Source organism: Gopherus flavomarginatus, chromosome 5, assembly GCF_025201925.1.
Source record: "Gopherus flavomarginatus isolate rGopFla2 chromosome 5, rGopFla2.mat.asm, whole genome shotgun sequence".
Classification (NCBI taxonomy): Eukaryota; Metazoa; Chordata; order Testudines; family Testudinidae; genus Gopherus; species Gopherus flavomarginatus.
This window is the reverse complement of record NC_066621.1, coordinates 149,743,080-149,755,898: the sequence shown is the minus strand read 5'-3', so window position 1 is coordinate 149,755,898 and position 12,819 is coordinate 149,743,080. Positions and strand designations below refer to the sequence as shown.

Below are 12,819 nucleotides of genomic sequence, written 5' to 3'. Positions count from 1 at the left end.
CCAAATACACTGTAAGCAACAAACTGATTGCATTCCATGCTATATGAATGCTACGTGATGGATAGTAAGTCAGTAGGCCCATTTTTCTTTCGATATGCACTACAGTAGCAGGCCGTGCCTGTTTTTTTTTTTTTTTTTTTCAGCCTTGGTATGTTTTAAACAGCCAACTTGTTCAAAAGTGATTAATGATGATGAGCCTCCTTAAAGTGATTTGGTTTTTTCAGCTAGCTTCAGGCACCTTTAAGGTGGCTCCAGCTGTGCGCCCCAGAAACCACCAGTGCCTTTTGCAAATCTTGGCCAACCGCTCTAGTAACTGTAGCTTTAACCCACATTAATATTTGTCTCACTCGCCACAATGAAAAATCCTTTAAAAGTCAAACACAGCTAATTCCTTTAAAATAGCAAGCTATAATTTAAAATGTCATTGTCTGACTGTAATAACAGTCATAAAAATCAATCAGTGAAAGATGACTGTTATTTGGAAGCAATTTGGCTACAGAGTGATTTTTTTTTTTTTTTAAGAATGTACCAAATGACCTCCAATGTCACTCAAAAAGCTATATTACTTTCACGAACATAGAGTGGAATTGTGATTACTATTTAGCGTTATTTATATTAGAAAGGAATTCAATCCAAAGATTACTGAGAACAAGCACCCATAAAAAGGAAGTGTTTACATGAGCTAATCATGTCCATATAATCACTGCATGACTAGAATTTCAGAAAATGCATCACTAACAATGGTATGCACTTGAGATCTGGAAATCACAATAGTCCTTATTCTGGACTCACTTGCACCAGTTTTTTGGGGGCAAAACTCCATTAATTTCAATACAAATACTTTTGATTTGCACCTGTGTAAATGAGCTCAGAATCAGGCCCCAATATGTCAGAGGTTTAAAAAAAAAACCAAACCAAAAACATTGTAAATGATTCGGAACTGTCAAGTTCCGCATGTTGCTAACCAACACAAATGCATGGCATATGTATCAATAAGCTACCACAGGCTGTGTGTTATTAGGCACTGGTGTATCCCTGAGGTGTGTGTGACGGATGCCTTTAGTAACCTGTGAAGTGTACCAACAGCTTCCTCGTGAACACTTCTGAAGAGGCTCAATGACCAAATCTTTCAACTTCCACCAAATTATGAATGGCTCCATCTCTATTTCACAAGGCCCTCCTCCCATTGTCCCCGCAGGTCACAAACTAGGAAGTGGTGCCATCACTTCTGCTCATGAACTGGACCCAACCATAACCCTAGCCCACTAAATGGCCCATCCCTAGTCAAGACCTGGGCTCATAAACAGTCCCCAAATCTAATGTAGGCCAAGACCTGTTCATAACTCTAAATACGTGTAGTGCCCATGAGCTAACCCTAACCCCAGCCCTGGCCTGTTAACCCTAACCCTATCCCAGGGCTAACAGCTGGCCAAAATCCTAATGGTAGCCTGCTCAATGTTAGTGAACTGAGTAGCGTTGGAGCAGTGTTCCGGGGCTTGAACTAAGGTTTGCATTGGGATGGGCTTAGTGGCCCAGGTTAGAGGTGAGATCAGTCCATACAGCTGAGTGTGCAATACAGCTGTGGGTAGTTTATAGACTAGGAATAAGGAGAGTGGAGCCCTGGTATGAGCCTCAGCTAGGGCTAGGTTTCAGACTGGTATGGAAGCCTGGATTGTGTTAAAGGTTCCGTGTTTTGTAGTTAGGCTCAGGTGTGATTAGGGTTCCAGCCTGGCTGGATTTTTTTATGGATGTGCCAGTTGCCAAAAAACTAATTTAATCTTTCATGTTTGTTTGTTTGTTAATGTAGATCTAAAGCGTTGCATTATTTCATAGTACACTGGCCTAGCTAATGTTAACCGTTTCTGTGTCCAGCTGAAGGTGCTGCAGTGTCCCAGGGACGCAGTTTAAGCAAGAAGAAGATGATAGCAAGTGTATTTATATGTGTTAGCTCTCTACATACTGTAAGTGGCTGTTGAAGAGGGTGGGCTGCGATGTTGCCTTATGATTAGGGCAGGCTTGCCTTGTGGCGATGGGGATGTTGGGTTTTTTGTATTTCGAAGGTGGTAACCTTAGGTGTGGTAATGTGAACTAAAGGTAGCATTGAGTTATGAGTGGGACAGATTCAGCAATGCAGGCTAAAGTTATGCTGAGGTGATTTCAGGAGCATGGGGGTGGGGGCAAGGTTAGGGTTAGGCTTCTGGCTGGTTTGTAGGCCTGAGCTAAGATTGGGGAAGTGTGCAGCAGTGCAGGCATTTGATGCGGGAGGACTCAGCAGTCTGGGCTGTGGTTAGGGTTGAGGCAATCGTGGTGGCCCTGCTTAGTGTTGATTGTGCTCTGTTTGTGAGGTCAGGTTAGATTTAGGGATGGGGCTGACTAGTGAGCATAGATAAAAGTTATGGGTGGGGCCAGTTCTGGGACACTGCTAGGGTTAGGGTAGAGTTACCTCCTGCTCTCAGGTAAGGTCTGAATCCTCATTAGGCGTGGGGCTACGCAGGGGGTTGGGCAAGGCTTATAGCTGGGGCCTGCTTGAAGCTTTGTGCTGTGGGATAGTTGGGGCCTGATTGCTTGGATAAAACTTGCCGCCAAGCTGTTGGCCTTGACTAGGACTGGGGCAGATCATATGATTACAACTGGGGCCAGTTCTTGGGCACAGGGCAAGGTTTAAGGCCAGTTAGTATGAGCTAGAGAGGCTTGGAGCCAGTGAGTTGGGCCCAGGCAAGGATTAGGGTTGGAACCAGTTTGAACTGTAGAGCGCAAGGTATTACTCAGTGTGAGTAAGAACCTGGTCCTTTGTGGGTATCAAAATCTGGCCCTTAATTTATAGCAGATATAGGCCAGTTGTAAAACATAATGTATGGAGATACCCTCACACCATCACATTTAATTGTGAGCTAAGAAATGACACTGTAGTATTTCCAGATTTTGCTCACCTAGCTTCCTCTGCACATTTAGCAGCACTGTAATAAAATTACATAGGCTAATTTATATCCTTGAGAATATATTTGTATGTTTTAATAAAAATTCAAAATTTTAATGGGAGACCTCAGTTCCCTTCATAGTTTAGGGTTCCAAGATTCTTGATTGGGTGTTTTAAAATGAATCCACTGCCTTTTTGGTACCACCCTGTAAAAATGTCAAATCATTAAATTTGAAAAGAACACAAATGCTTAACTTTGGATATAGCTGCCTGCTGGAACTAAACAAATATACAAATCAGGCCTTTGAAGACTTCACCCTTCCCCTGTTTTGCTAACAGAAGCACAGCTGTCAAGTTGCACAGTGGATTTGATTTTTTTTTAAAAAAAAGGCAAGTAAACAGAATGCAGATTAATGTTTCATTACAAAAAAAATTTATTGTGGTTATTTACACCCGTTCCTTTGTAAGTGTATAAATGTAAACATTTATTATTGATGTGTTTATCATTTATTTTATAAGTCATCCCCAGTTCAGAGTAATACTGTCATTTTAGCATACAAGTAGTGAGAAAATTAAATTATATTCACAGAATATACATTCACGTGCAGTTAAATGTTCGCCAGCTTTAAGCCAGTGGTATAGACACTGTCCCATTGGCTCTGCTTCTGCTCCTTGTATGCACACTGGAGTCTGTGATATCTTCTGTGTGGTCTTCACTTTTCTTTTCCTTTAAGCTGTTGATGAATCGCAGGGTAATTTCATCCCATTCTTCTGGCAGCAGCATTAGCAAAAATCCAGTGCAGATGATGATTGTGGCACCCAACCTTACTACACTGAAGATCACCTCGTGTTTTAGGAGATCCACAGCTACAATGGGGGAAAAGACAATGAACTCAAATACAATCATTCTGCGTGGTACGGCTTCGTCGAAATGAGCCTTATATGGTTCCTATAACTTTAACAGTGAGTTCTATTGGAAAGCCTCGTTTTTCCTCTGTGCCTTTTAATAGAAATGTGTACTGTAAGTCATTCAATATTAAGGCTAGATTGAAGAAGTCACACAAGACTTGAGTAAAACTCAGAGGTACAATCTGGTCCTTGGTTACTTTCCCCATGAAGCAAGGAGGAAGTCATCTTTGCTAGTCCTATGTTTGGCACAGATTACTCCTCCATCGGCACTGGCTCAGCTGTACTGGGGAGGTGGAGTCAAAGCTCCACCCACTCCCCACCCCTACCCTGCCCCAGACCACGGCAACAGATAGCTCACCCAGGTGCACAGCCTAGCCCATAGGTTGTTTGGGGAGTTACATGTACTGGAAAATCATATATTGACTTTTAATTTCCCAGTGAAAAATTGCACCTGCAAAATTTAAACCTCTTGCACATCTCTAGTGTTGGCAGTTTCGTGTTTATTTAAAATGTGAGTTAAGTTAGTGTAAGCAGGGTCTGAATGAATGCTTCCCTGACAGCTAGCTGGGAGGGGGAGAGATTTGGAAGTGTTTATGTAAATAGAGTTTGCTCCTATTTTGCTTACATATTTAGCAGATACAGCGGTGTCAAAGTGGTCAACTTTGGCTGGGATTGGGTACAAATCATCTTAGTACTAAATGCAGGGGTAGTGAAATATGGTTACAGATGTTGTAATTATTGTGGGAATACAGAAAAGCAGGACTGTGCTTAACCTGTCCCAAAGGAGAGAGTCGGTTGAAAGAACCCCAGTAAGCCAAGGGCTCCTACGTCAGAGCCCCGTGAAAGTAAGGGGCAGATGGGTAGGCTACCTACCTGTCCAGGAGGTTGCACACCCTCAACAAGGGTCCTCTTTAAGACTGGTTCAACCTGTTCCTTCTAACAGTTCAAAGAATAGAGCTAAATGGGCTTCATTAGGCACCTCTTTTGTTATTTTAAATTGCTAAATGAGAGCTGCAACCACTTGTGGCAGGACTATGTTACTGGCCAGTCTGCACAGAGCTAAAATTACTAAGAAATTGATGTGCAGAGGTCACAGCAAGGGGCAGCAGAAGGTGACTGACAGTGATCTGGTGAACGAGTGGTGGAGAGGCACAACAAGCAGCCAGCAGGGCAGCAGTGGAGAAGCATGATGAATGGCCAGCAGGGCGGCTGGTGGAGAGGCATGACGAGCGGCTAGCAAGGGGGCTGGTGGAGAGGCGTGGCGTGAGCAGGTGACCGGCTGGGCAGCGGCAGAGAGGCACCACGAGAGCAGGGATCAGGTGGTCAGCAGGAGTGGCCAGTGAGTACCCGAGCAGTGGAGTGAGTAAGGTGCCTCTTTACCCCCACCCCAACCCCAACCAGGGAGGGAGGTGAACTCTGCAGATGCACCTCTGAACTCTCACAAAGGACAGCAACTGTGAGTGGTGTGCAGAGAAGTGTCGAGCATGTGAAGGGGGCTTTTGGGTTGCTGGACTTAAAAACCTGAGGGGACAAGGATGCTGCCCAACCTACTTGGGGGTGGGTCTCTTACTCATGGTTTATGTTTATGAACCCTGTTTGTGGTGTTTTCCCAAATTAATGCCGAGTCACTTCCCTCCTTTTATTAAAAGTTTATTTTCTACCCTCAGGCTCTGTGCTTGTGAGTGGGGAAGTAGTGCCTCGCAGAGGTGCCCAGGGGTGATGTGTTAATTTCCCAGGTTACTGGGTGGGGGCTCGAGCAGGTTCTGTGTTGTATCGATGGAAAGGAACCCCTAGATATTGAACCCGGCCCTGGTTGCTGCTGGTTCCACCTGGCAGAAGGGTTACATTAGGAAACCTTTCTGAGGAAATATGGCAACATCATGTGCCCTTAAAAATTACTTCAGATATTAGTACATTTGTTCTATGATTTTTATTCATTAATTGCATTATTGGTACCTGCATTTCCGGGAACACTGAGCACTGTCCCGATAGAAATTAGGATGGGGTAGGTCAGCACAACTCCAACATTTACCAGTATGTTAAAAGCTGTAAAGAAAGAGAATGATACATGAGACGCTGGAATAATAAAATAATAACAAACGGATTTTCTCACCTTTTAAATTACATCAGGCATTCTAATACGTTCTTGCCCATCAAGGGCCTGATCCTGCATGTGTCATGAGCAGAACGTGAATGTCAGTTTAGCCTGGGGAAGGAGAGAAGGGTTGGCTGCAAGTTCATATTAAAAGAACCTGCTCATTGAAAATGGGCCACTTTCCTGTTTTGAACCTTGAACCGAAGCTGCAGCCAGCTCCGAGGAGCAATGCGTGTCTTCGAGAAGTGCTTTACACCCTGCCCACAAAAGAGACCAGGATTGTTCTCCAACAGGCTAGTCCCTCTTGGGTCAGGGTGGAATTCTGCTGTCTCAACAGGCCAGGAATGGAGCAGGGGGGTAGCATTTCACCAGCTAAGGAGGCGCTGCCTCTGGCTACACAATCCACGAAAGGAACATGGCAGCAAGAGGCACATGCGCCTACCAGTTTTGAAGGGGAGCCTGCCCTGTCCTTTTTGTTCAGCCACTGAAAAAAGAAGGGCATCAACCCTTCCCCGTGCAGTTCACGGGGATGTGGCCAGCGGATGAGATGAGAGTGGCAGCGTAACTAGAGAGGGTTCTGAATTCCCTTCAAGTGCAGGTACCAGAGGCGAAGTGTTCTTTCTGGCTGCACAATCCCTTACATGTGGGGCTATAGCTACTAAATGGATGTTGCAGCATGAGGAGGCCTAGCCAAGTGAAAGATGAGCTATTAGAGCTATTAAAGTACAGGCAGGTGAAGGACAAGGCAGGTTACACTGCCCTGTATTGTATGATTAACGTTAGGGAGGGAGAGGAATTATTTAAGTTTAGTGCTAATGTAGCCACGAGGACGAATGGGTATAAACTGGATATTAGGAAGTTTAGACTTGAAATTAGATGAAGGTTTCTGACCATTAGGGGAGTGAAGTTCTGGAATAGCCTTCCGAGGGAAGTAGTAGGGGCAAAAGACTTTCCTGGCTTTAAGACAAAGCTTGATAAGTATATGGAGGGGATGTTATGATAGGATCGTTAATTTGGGCAATTGATCTTGAATTACCACCAGACAGGTCTGCTAAATGGTCTGCGGGGAGATGTTGCATGCGATGGGTACTAAGTTGCTGCGGAGAATTCCTTCTTGGGTGCTAGCTGGTGACTCTTGCCCACATGCTCAGGGTTTAGCTGATCGCCATATTTGGGGTCGGGAAGGAATTTTCCTCCAGGGCGGATTGGCAGGTGCCCTGGAGGTTTTTCGCCTTCCCCTGCAGCGTGGGGCACGGGTCGCTCGCTGGTGGTGTCTCTGCAGCTTGAGGTCTTCAAACCATTTTTGAGGATTTCAATAACTCGGTCCTGGGATAGGGGTTGTTATAAAATTGGATGGGTGGGGTTCTGTGGCCTGCCTTGTGCAGGAGGTCAGACTAGATGATCAGATTGGTCCCTTCTGACCTATGAGTCTATGAGTCTATGATCCAGCACCCATGGGGGTACTGGGTTCATTCAGGCTCACCAGTTATTCGTTTTTCCCTTTCCTGCTTCCCCTCAGTTTTGCGACGTCTTGAGCACCTATCCCCTTGGAGCAGCATTATTTCTGTAAGCAGAGTCAGGATAAGCTCTACCCTGACATCTGGTGGAAAGAATTTCAGAGAGTGTATTTGCATAGGCACGCCTACCCTATCCCAGACTGCCGAGCTGTGGGACTGCTTGGTGACAAATGACTCACCCTCAGTTGGGTGGTACTTGCTAGACAAGGGACATGGGTTCCAAAACCCAGTGAATTGAGAGAGGCTGGGGACAGGTATCTGTGCCTGGTGGTGCAGTCTCCTTGTGGAGCCAGAAGCACCAGTTCCACCCCCTCCTCTCTCCACTGTGGAATGTCAGAGTTGATTTTTATTCCCTCAAGAATCTAAATACAGGTTACTGAGCTGAATTCACTTTGGGCTAATGGTGCACTAGCACTGGGGCTCCCCCACTAAGAGCTGAGATCACTAAGAGTTGAAATCACTAAAGAGCTGAAATAACTGAGCTGAGAGCACTGAGTACTGTGCTAACTAGTGGGGGAGCCTGAAGATATACTGTGGAACAGAGCAGCTGGTGGAGTGGAGCAGTTGCGGGGACGGCTGGAGCGGATCACGGGACAGCTGGTGGCAGCAGAGCGGCTGGCAGAGCGGAGTAGCTGTGGGACGGGTGGAGCGGCTCACAGAGCGAGCAGAGCAGAGCCGAGCAGTTTGCAGAGCCGCTCATGGAGCAGAGCAGCTGGTGGAGCGAAGCAGTTCCTGAGGACGACTGGAGGAGCAGAGTGGAGCAGCTGGTAAAGCGGAGCAGTTCGTGGAGAAGGCAGAAGCAGAACCCACGGAGAGGCAGGGCAGTTGGCCCCGGACCACGTAAGGTGCCCCTTTCTATCCAGGCTGGGGGGGCGGGACCTCTACAGATAAACTCTCGAACTCTGGGGTGGCATTGACCAGAGACTTTTGGGTTGTTGGACTTTGGGGTGATTGGACTTAAAACCCTAAGGGGAAAAAGGACAGTGCCAAACGTACTTGGAGGTGGGTTTTTGTTTATGGTTTGTGTTATAACCCGGTTTGTGGTGTTTCTCCAATGGGATGCCGCATTGATTCCTCCCTTTATTAAAAAGATTTTGCTACACTCAGACTCCGTGCTTGCGAGAGGGGAAGTATTGCCTCCTAGAGGCGCCCAGGGGAGTGTGGTATGTGAGTGTCCCAGGTCACTGGGTGGGGGCTCGAGCCGGTTATGCATTGTGTTACTGAAACGGAACCCCTGGATACTGAACCCGGCCCTTGTTGCTGCCAACTCAGAGGGGCAGAAGGGTTACATTTCTATTACGCATTGCTGCTACCACCACCACCCAGATATACATCATCTCCGAAGGCAGCTAAGTTAGATCCCCCTAAGCTCAATTAGGCTTCTGGGGCTGAACCCTCAGGTGCAGCCAAACTATGCCCCCATGCCCCAGTTCTGGAGCTGAGTAGCAGAGAGTTTGGCCGCAGTACAACTTAGAGAAGCCTCAGGGCTGCTGCTGCAAATTGCACTGGTTTGAAACAGCTCCCAAGGGGCCATTCTCTCAGTGAGGGAGTGTTGTTGTGCAGTAGCCCCTTGCACCCCAGCCAGGCCACACCTCCTGCTCCTACCCTGACGTTATCAGGAAGGGACATGGCACAGAGCCAGCAACACTGAGGATTTTATGTTGGCTTTCTGCCTGCTTTGTGCAGCAGCTGCTCTATCCTACTTTAAAGTCTGTATTAAACCAGTTCCCTGGCTGATAAATTACACCTACCTTGGTGCTCTTAGAGTGGATGTAATTAGGTCTAGGGCAGCAAGTAGAAGAGAGTCAAATCCCTCAACACCTCTGCCATCCCTTCTGATTCAGTCTCTGAGCGGCTGGAAAGCCCATCTAGGTACGAACAATAGTTTTCCCAAAAGTATTTCCATTTAGGCCTTGGCTACACTTGGAGATGTGCAGCGCTGGGAGTTACAGCTGTGTTTGTACAGCTGTGTAGGGAAAAAGCCGCAGTGTGGCCACATGAACAGCTACCAGTGCTGCAGTGTGGCCACATTTGCAGCATTTGCAGCGCTGTTGGGAGTGGTGCATTGTGGGCAGCTATCCCAGCGTTCAAGTGGCTGCAACGTGCTTTTCAAAAGAGGGGAGTGAGGTGGAGTGGAGTGTGACAGGGAGTGCGGGGGAGACAGAGAGAGTGGATTTTTGGAGCTGACACTGTTCTCAGCTCCCTGCCTTGCAAGTTCTAAGGACTGGAAGATACACAGCACCTACCTTCAATCATTTTAAAAGTTTCGACCCCTTCCCCCACCCCTCTCTTATTCACTAAATGCAAATTATGCACTGCTAAATAGCCTTCAGACCACACAAGCAGCTGCTCCAAAACGGACTCCCCCCTCCCCTCCGCCATGTGGCTTCTCTACTCAGGCAAACAGCTGTGAACATTCCAAAGCAATTCCCCTGCCTGCCTCTGCTCAAGCAAACAGGAGCCGTGTTTGTTTTTTAGATAAGCAGCTCCGGGGAGCCCAGAGTTCACAACAAACCGGAAGAGTGGCTGAGCAGGCATTCTGGGATACCTCCGAATACCCTGGAGGCCAATTACAGCACTTTTGGTGGCCACACTTGCGGAGCAGCGCTGCATCACCAGCGCTGCAATCCTTATACCTGAGGCAGAGCAGGAGTACAGCCAGCACTGCAGCCAGGGAGATGCTGCACTGTATGTGCCCTTCAAGTGTGGATGGTGAGTAAGTTGCAGCGCTGGTGGTGGGTTTACAGCGCTGCAACTCTCCAGTGTAGCCAAGCCCTTAGTGTACTTATGAGTGAGACTAAAAAAAATCTGTTTGGTTCCAAACAGATGGACGCTTTCATTATTAGCAAAGGAAATAGAGTGTAAAGCAGACCTGGGTCAATTTCAATGGTTCTCTTCGCAGACTCAGTAGCACTAGTGACAGTTCTTAGAAAGAGGAAACTTTGTAAATGGAGCAGGGGAGTAAAAGGAGTTAAAGGCCATGCAGCTTTTCATTTGCACCAAAGTGGAGCACCAGCTATTGCAGCATTTAGCATCTTCGTTGCTTTTTACAGCCAGACTAACACGGCTGCCCCTCTGATAATAGAATTACTAGAGCGGCTCAGCATATTTTTTTTAAATTTGGAATTTCCCCCACCCCCAAGTTTTCATGAGCTATGTTAACCATTTTCCAAGCAGGCCTAGTGGTGTCCCTTGGGATATGAGAGGGAGATTTTAGCTACAAAAGAACTCTGCCGTTGAAACATTTAGAGAAAGGATAATTTTCATGGGTGCAACTGTTTCGAAGTGATTCTGCGGTAAATAAAATGAGGCATTAGAAAAATGAAAAAAATGTTCTGCAAATACCTAACCAGAGGCCAGCTACTCCGCACAGATAACCCCACGGCACAGCAGAGAAGGGAGACCAGTATTCCACTTTCGTAAAATACAATATGATCGGGGTAAACGAGATGAAGATTAAATTGAAGAAACCCAGAGTGGAAACGAAATGAGCAGCTTCCCCAAAGTTCGCACTTCCAAGAAACATCTTGAACAAAACCTGTGGTGGAAAGGGAAGATTTTAAAACAGTTACATCCTGCTGCAAGTGAAGATCTCCCATGTCTGCAAAGCTCTGCTGATGGGATGGATTAACCTTTCCCTTGATAATAGAAGAGCTCTGCAAGAGGGTCTTTGAGATTTCCTCCCCCCAGAACCCTCTCCAGGGGGTATTACCACAGAAGGGACTGATCTAGCCCTGTATTATTAAAACATTGTAGGCCTTGCTCTCCTGTTGAGCACTTATAGAATTATAGGACTGGAAGGGACCTTGAGAGGTCATCTAGTCCAGTCTCCTGCACTCATGGCAGGACCAAGTATTATCCAGACCATTCCTGACAGGTGTTTGTCTAACCTGTTCTTAAAAATCTCCAATGATGGAGATTCCACAACCTCCCTTGGCAATTCATGCCAGTGCTTAACCACCCTGACAGTTAGGAAGTTTATCCTAATATCCAACCTAAACTTCCCTTGCTGCAATTTAAGCCCATTGCTTCTTGTCCTGTCCTCAGAGGTTAAGAAAAACAATTTTTCTTCCTCTTCTTTGTAACAACCTTTTGCATTCTTGAAAACTGCTATGTCCCCTCTCAGTCTTCTCTTTTCCAGACTAAACAAACCCAATTTATTAATCTTCCCTCATAGGTCATGTTTTCTGGACCTTTAATCATTTATACATGTGAGGAGACCCTTTGGCTTGAATGGTACTGCTTGTGTGAGTACTCATGCACAAGAGGAATGGTTAAACAATCTACCCCTTGCTGTCAAGAGACGGCCCTTCTGGCTGGCTCCTTCATGTGTATGATGTAACTTCTGTCCCACTACTCTCCAGGTCTCTGTCTGGTCTGTATACCCAAGGCAGGCACTTCCTTTGTGCCTATCCAGCACCCAGCAATGTTTTTTTCCAGAGGTGCAGAGCTGCCCCAACCACGGCTGAAGTTAGCCGATGCTGCAGGTGGGCACCCAAAATTGGAAGCCTTCATGAACCTTTGGGCTCCCGGCCCCAATTCATTAGAGTACTTAAGCACATGCCTCATTTTAGACACCAGCAGTCCCACTGACTTCAGTGGCTCTATCACGTGCTTAAAGTTAGGTACAAGCTTAAGTACCTTGATGAATCAAGGCTTAAATCAGTGGTTCATGGCCTCAAAGAGTTTGAGAGAGAGAGAGAGAGAGAGAGAGAGAGAGAGAGCTGGGATTAAAACTCAGGTGATCCCCATTCTCAGTTTTGTGTCCACACAACTCAACCACGTCCTTCTCACAGTACAAATGGGGCCAGCTTTGAGCCAGCAACGGTAATGTTACCATATTAAAATATTTTGCAAGGAACAAAAGGTAAATAAAATACAACCCTGGAGCCAAGACAGGTTAAATATTTAGAGTGACGGGGCTCGACTCTCACCTACTGCAGATGTAAATCATGAATGACTCCATCAAAAACCAATGGGGTTACATCAGGGTAAAGCTGGCGTGAGAGGAAAATCTGGCCCATAGGTTCTCTGAAGTCAGGAGGGGAATCACAAGCAGTGTAAATCACTGCAGAGTTCATCCCCATAGAGCCAAATTCATACATTTTAAGTGATTAGTGACTATTCCCAGTGAGCCTGACACATGCAATTAAGGATGAAGCTGGAAGCGAGCTTTAGATCCCTTCCACGTCACCAAGCCACCTTCTGCATCACACTCCACCCCATTAATGGCAGGGAACCTGCATGCACGTAGTGTTGTTCTCAGTAAATGTCAACCAAGGTACAAGGAGAGCACTCCTTCGAATAAAGCCTCAAAGTAGAACCTCTTGGGTAGAACTGTGCAGTCTCATGTCCTGTGAGCCTCTAATCAAATGCTGCAT

The 12,819-nt window shown here is 46.4% G+C and overlaps 1 protein-coding gene across 5 annotated transcripts in view; it reads right to left on the bottom strand.

The window, feature by feature from the left end:
• Positions 1 to 3,359: 3,359 nt before the first annotated feature.
• SLC35F4 (solute carrier family 35 member F4) overlaps positions 3,360 to 12,819 on the bottom strand; it is a 193,277-nt gene continuing 183,817 nt past the window's right edge. For all 5 annotated transcript variants that reach the window (XM_050952639.1, XM_050952642.1, XM_050952640.1 and 2 more), the window contains 3 exons: positions 10,784 to 10,976; positions 5,783 to 5,872; positions 3,360 to 3,784 (listed from right to left, as the gene is read on the bottom strand). In XM_050952639.1, coding sequence (XP_050808596.1) covers positions 3,543 to 3,784; positions 5,783 to 5,872; positions 10,784 to 10,976 — 525 coding nt within the window. In that variant the 3' untranslated portion in view covers positions 3,360 to 3,542. The remainder of the gene's footprint in view (positions 3,785 to 5,782; positions 5,873 to 10,783; positions 10,977 to 12,819) is intronic.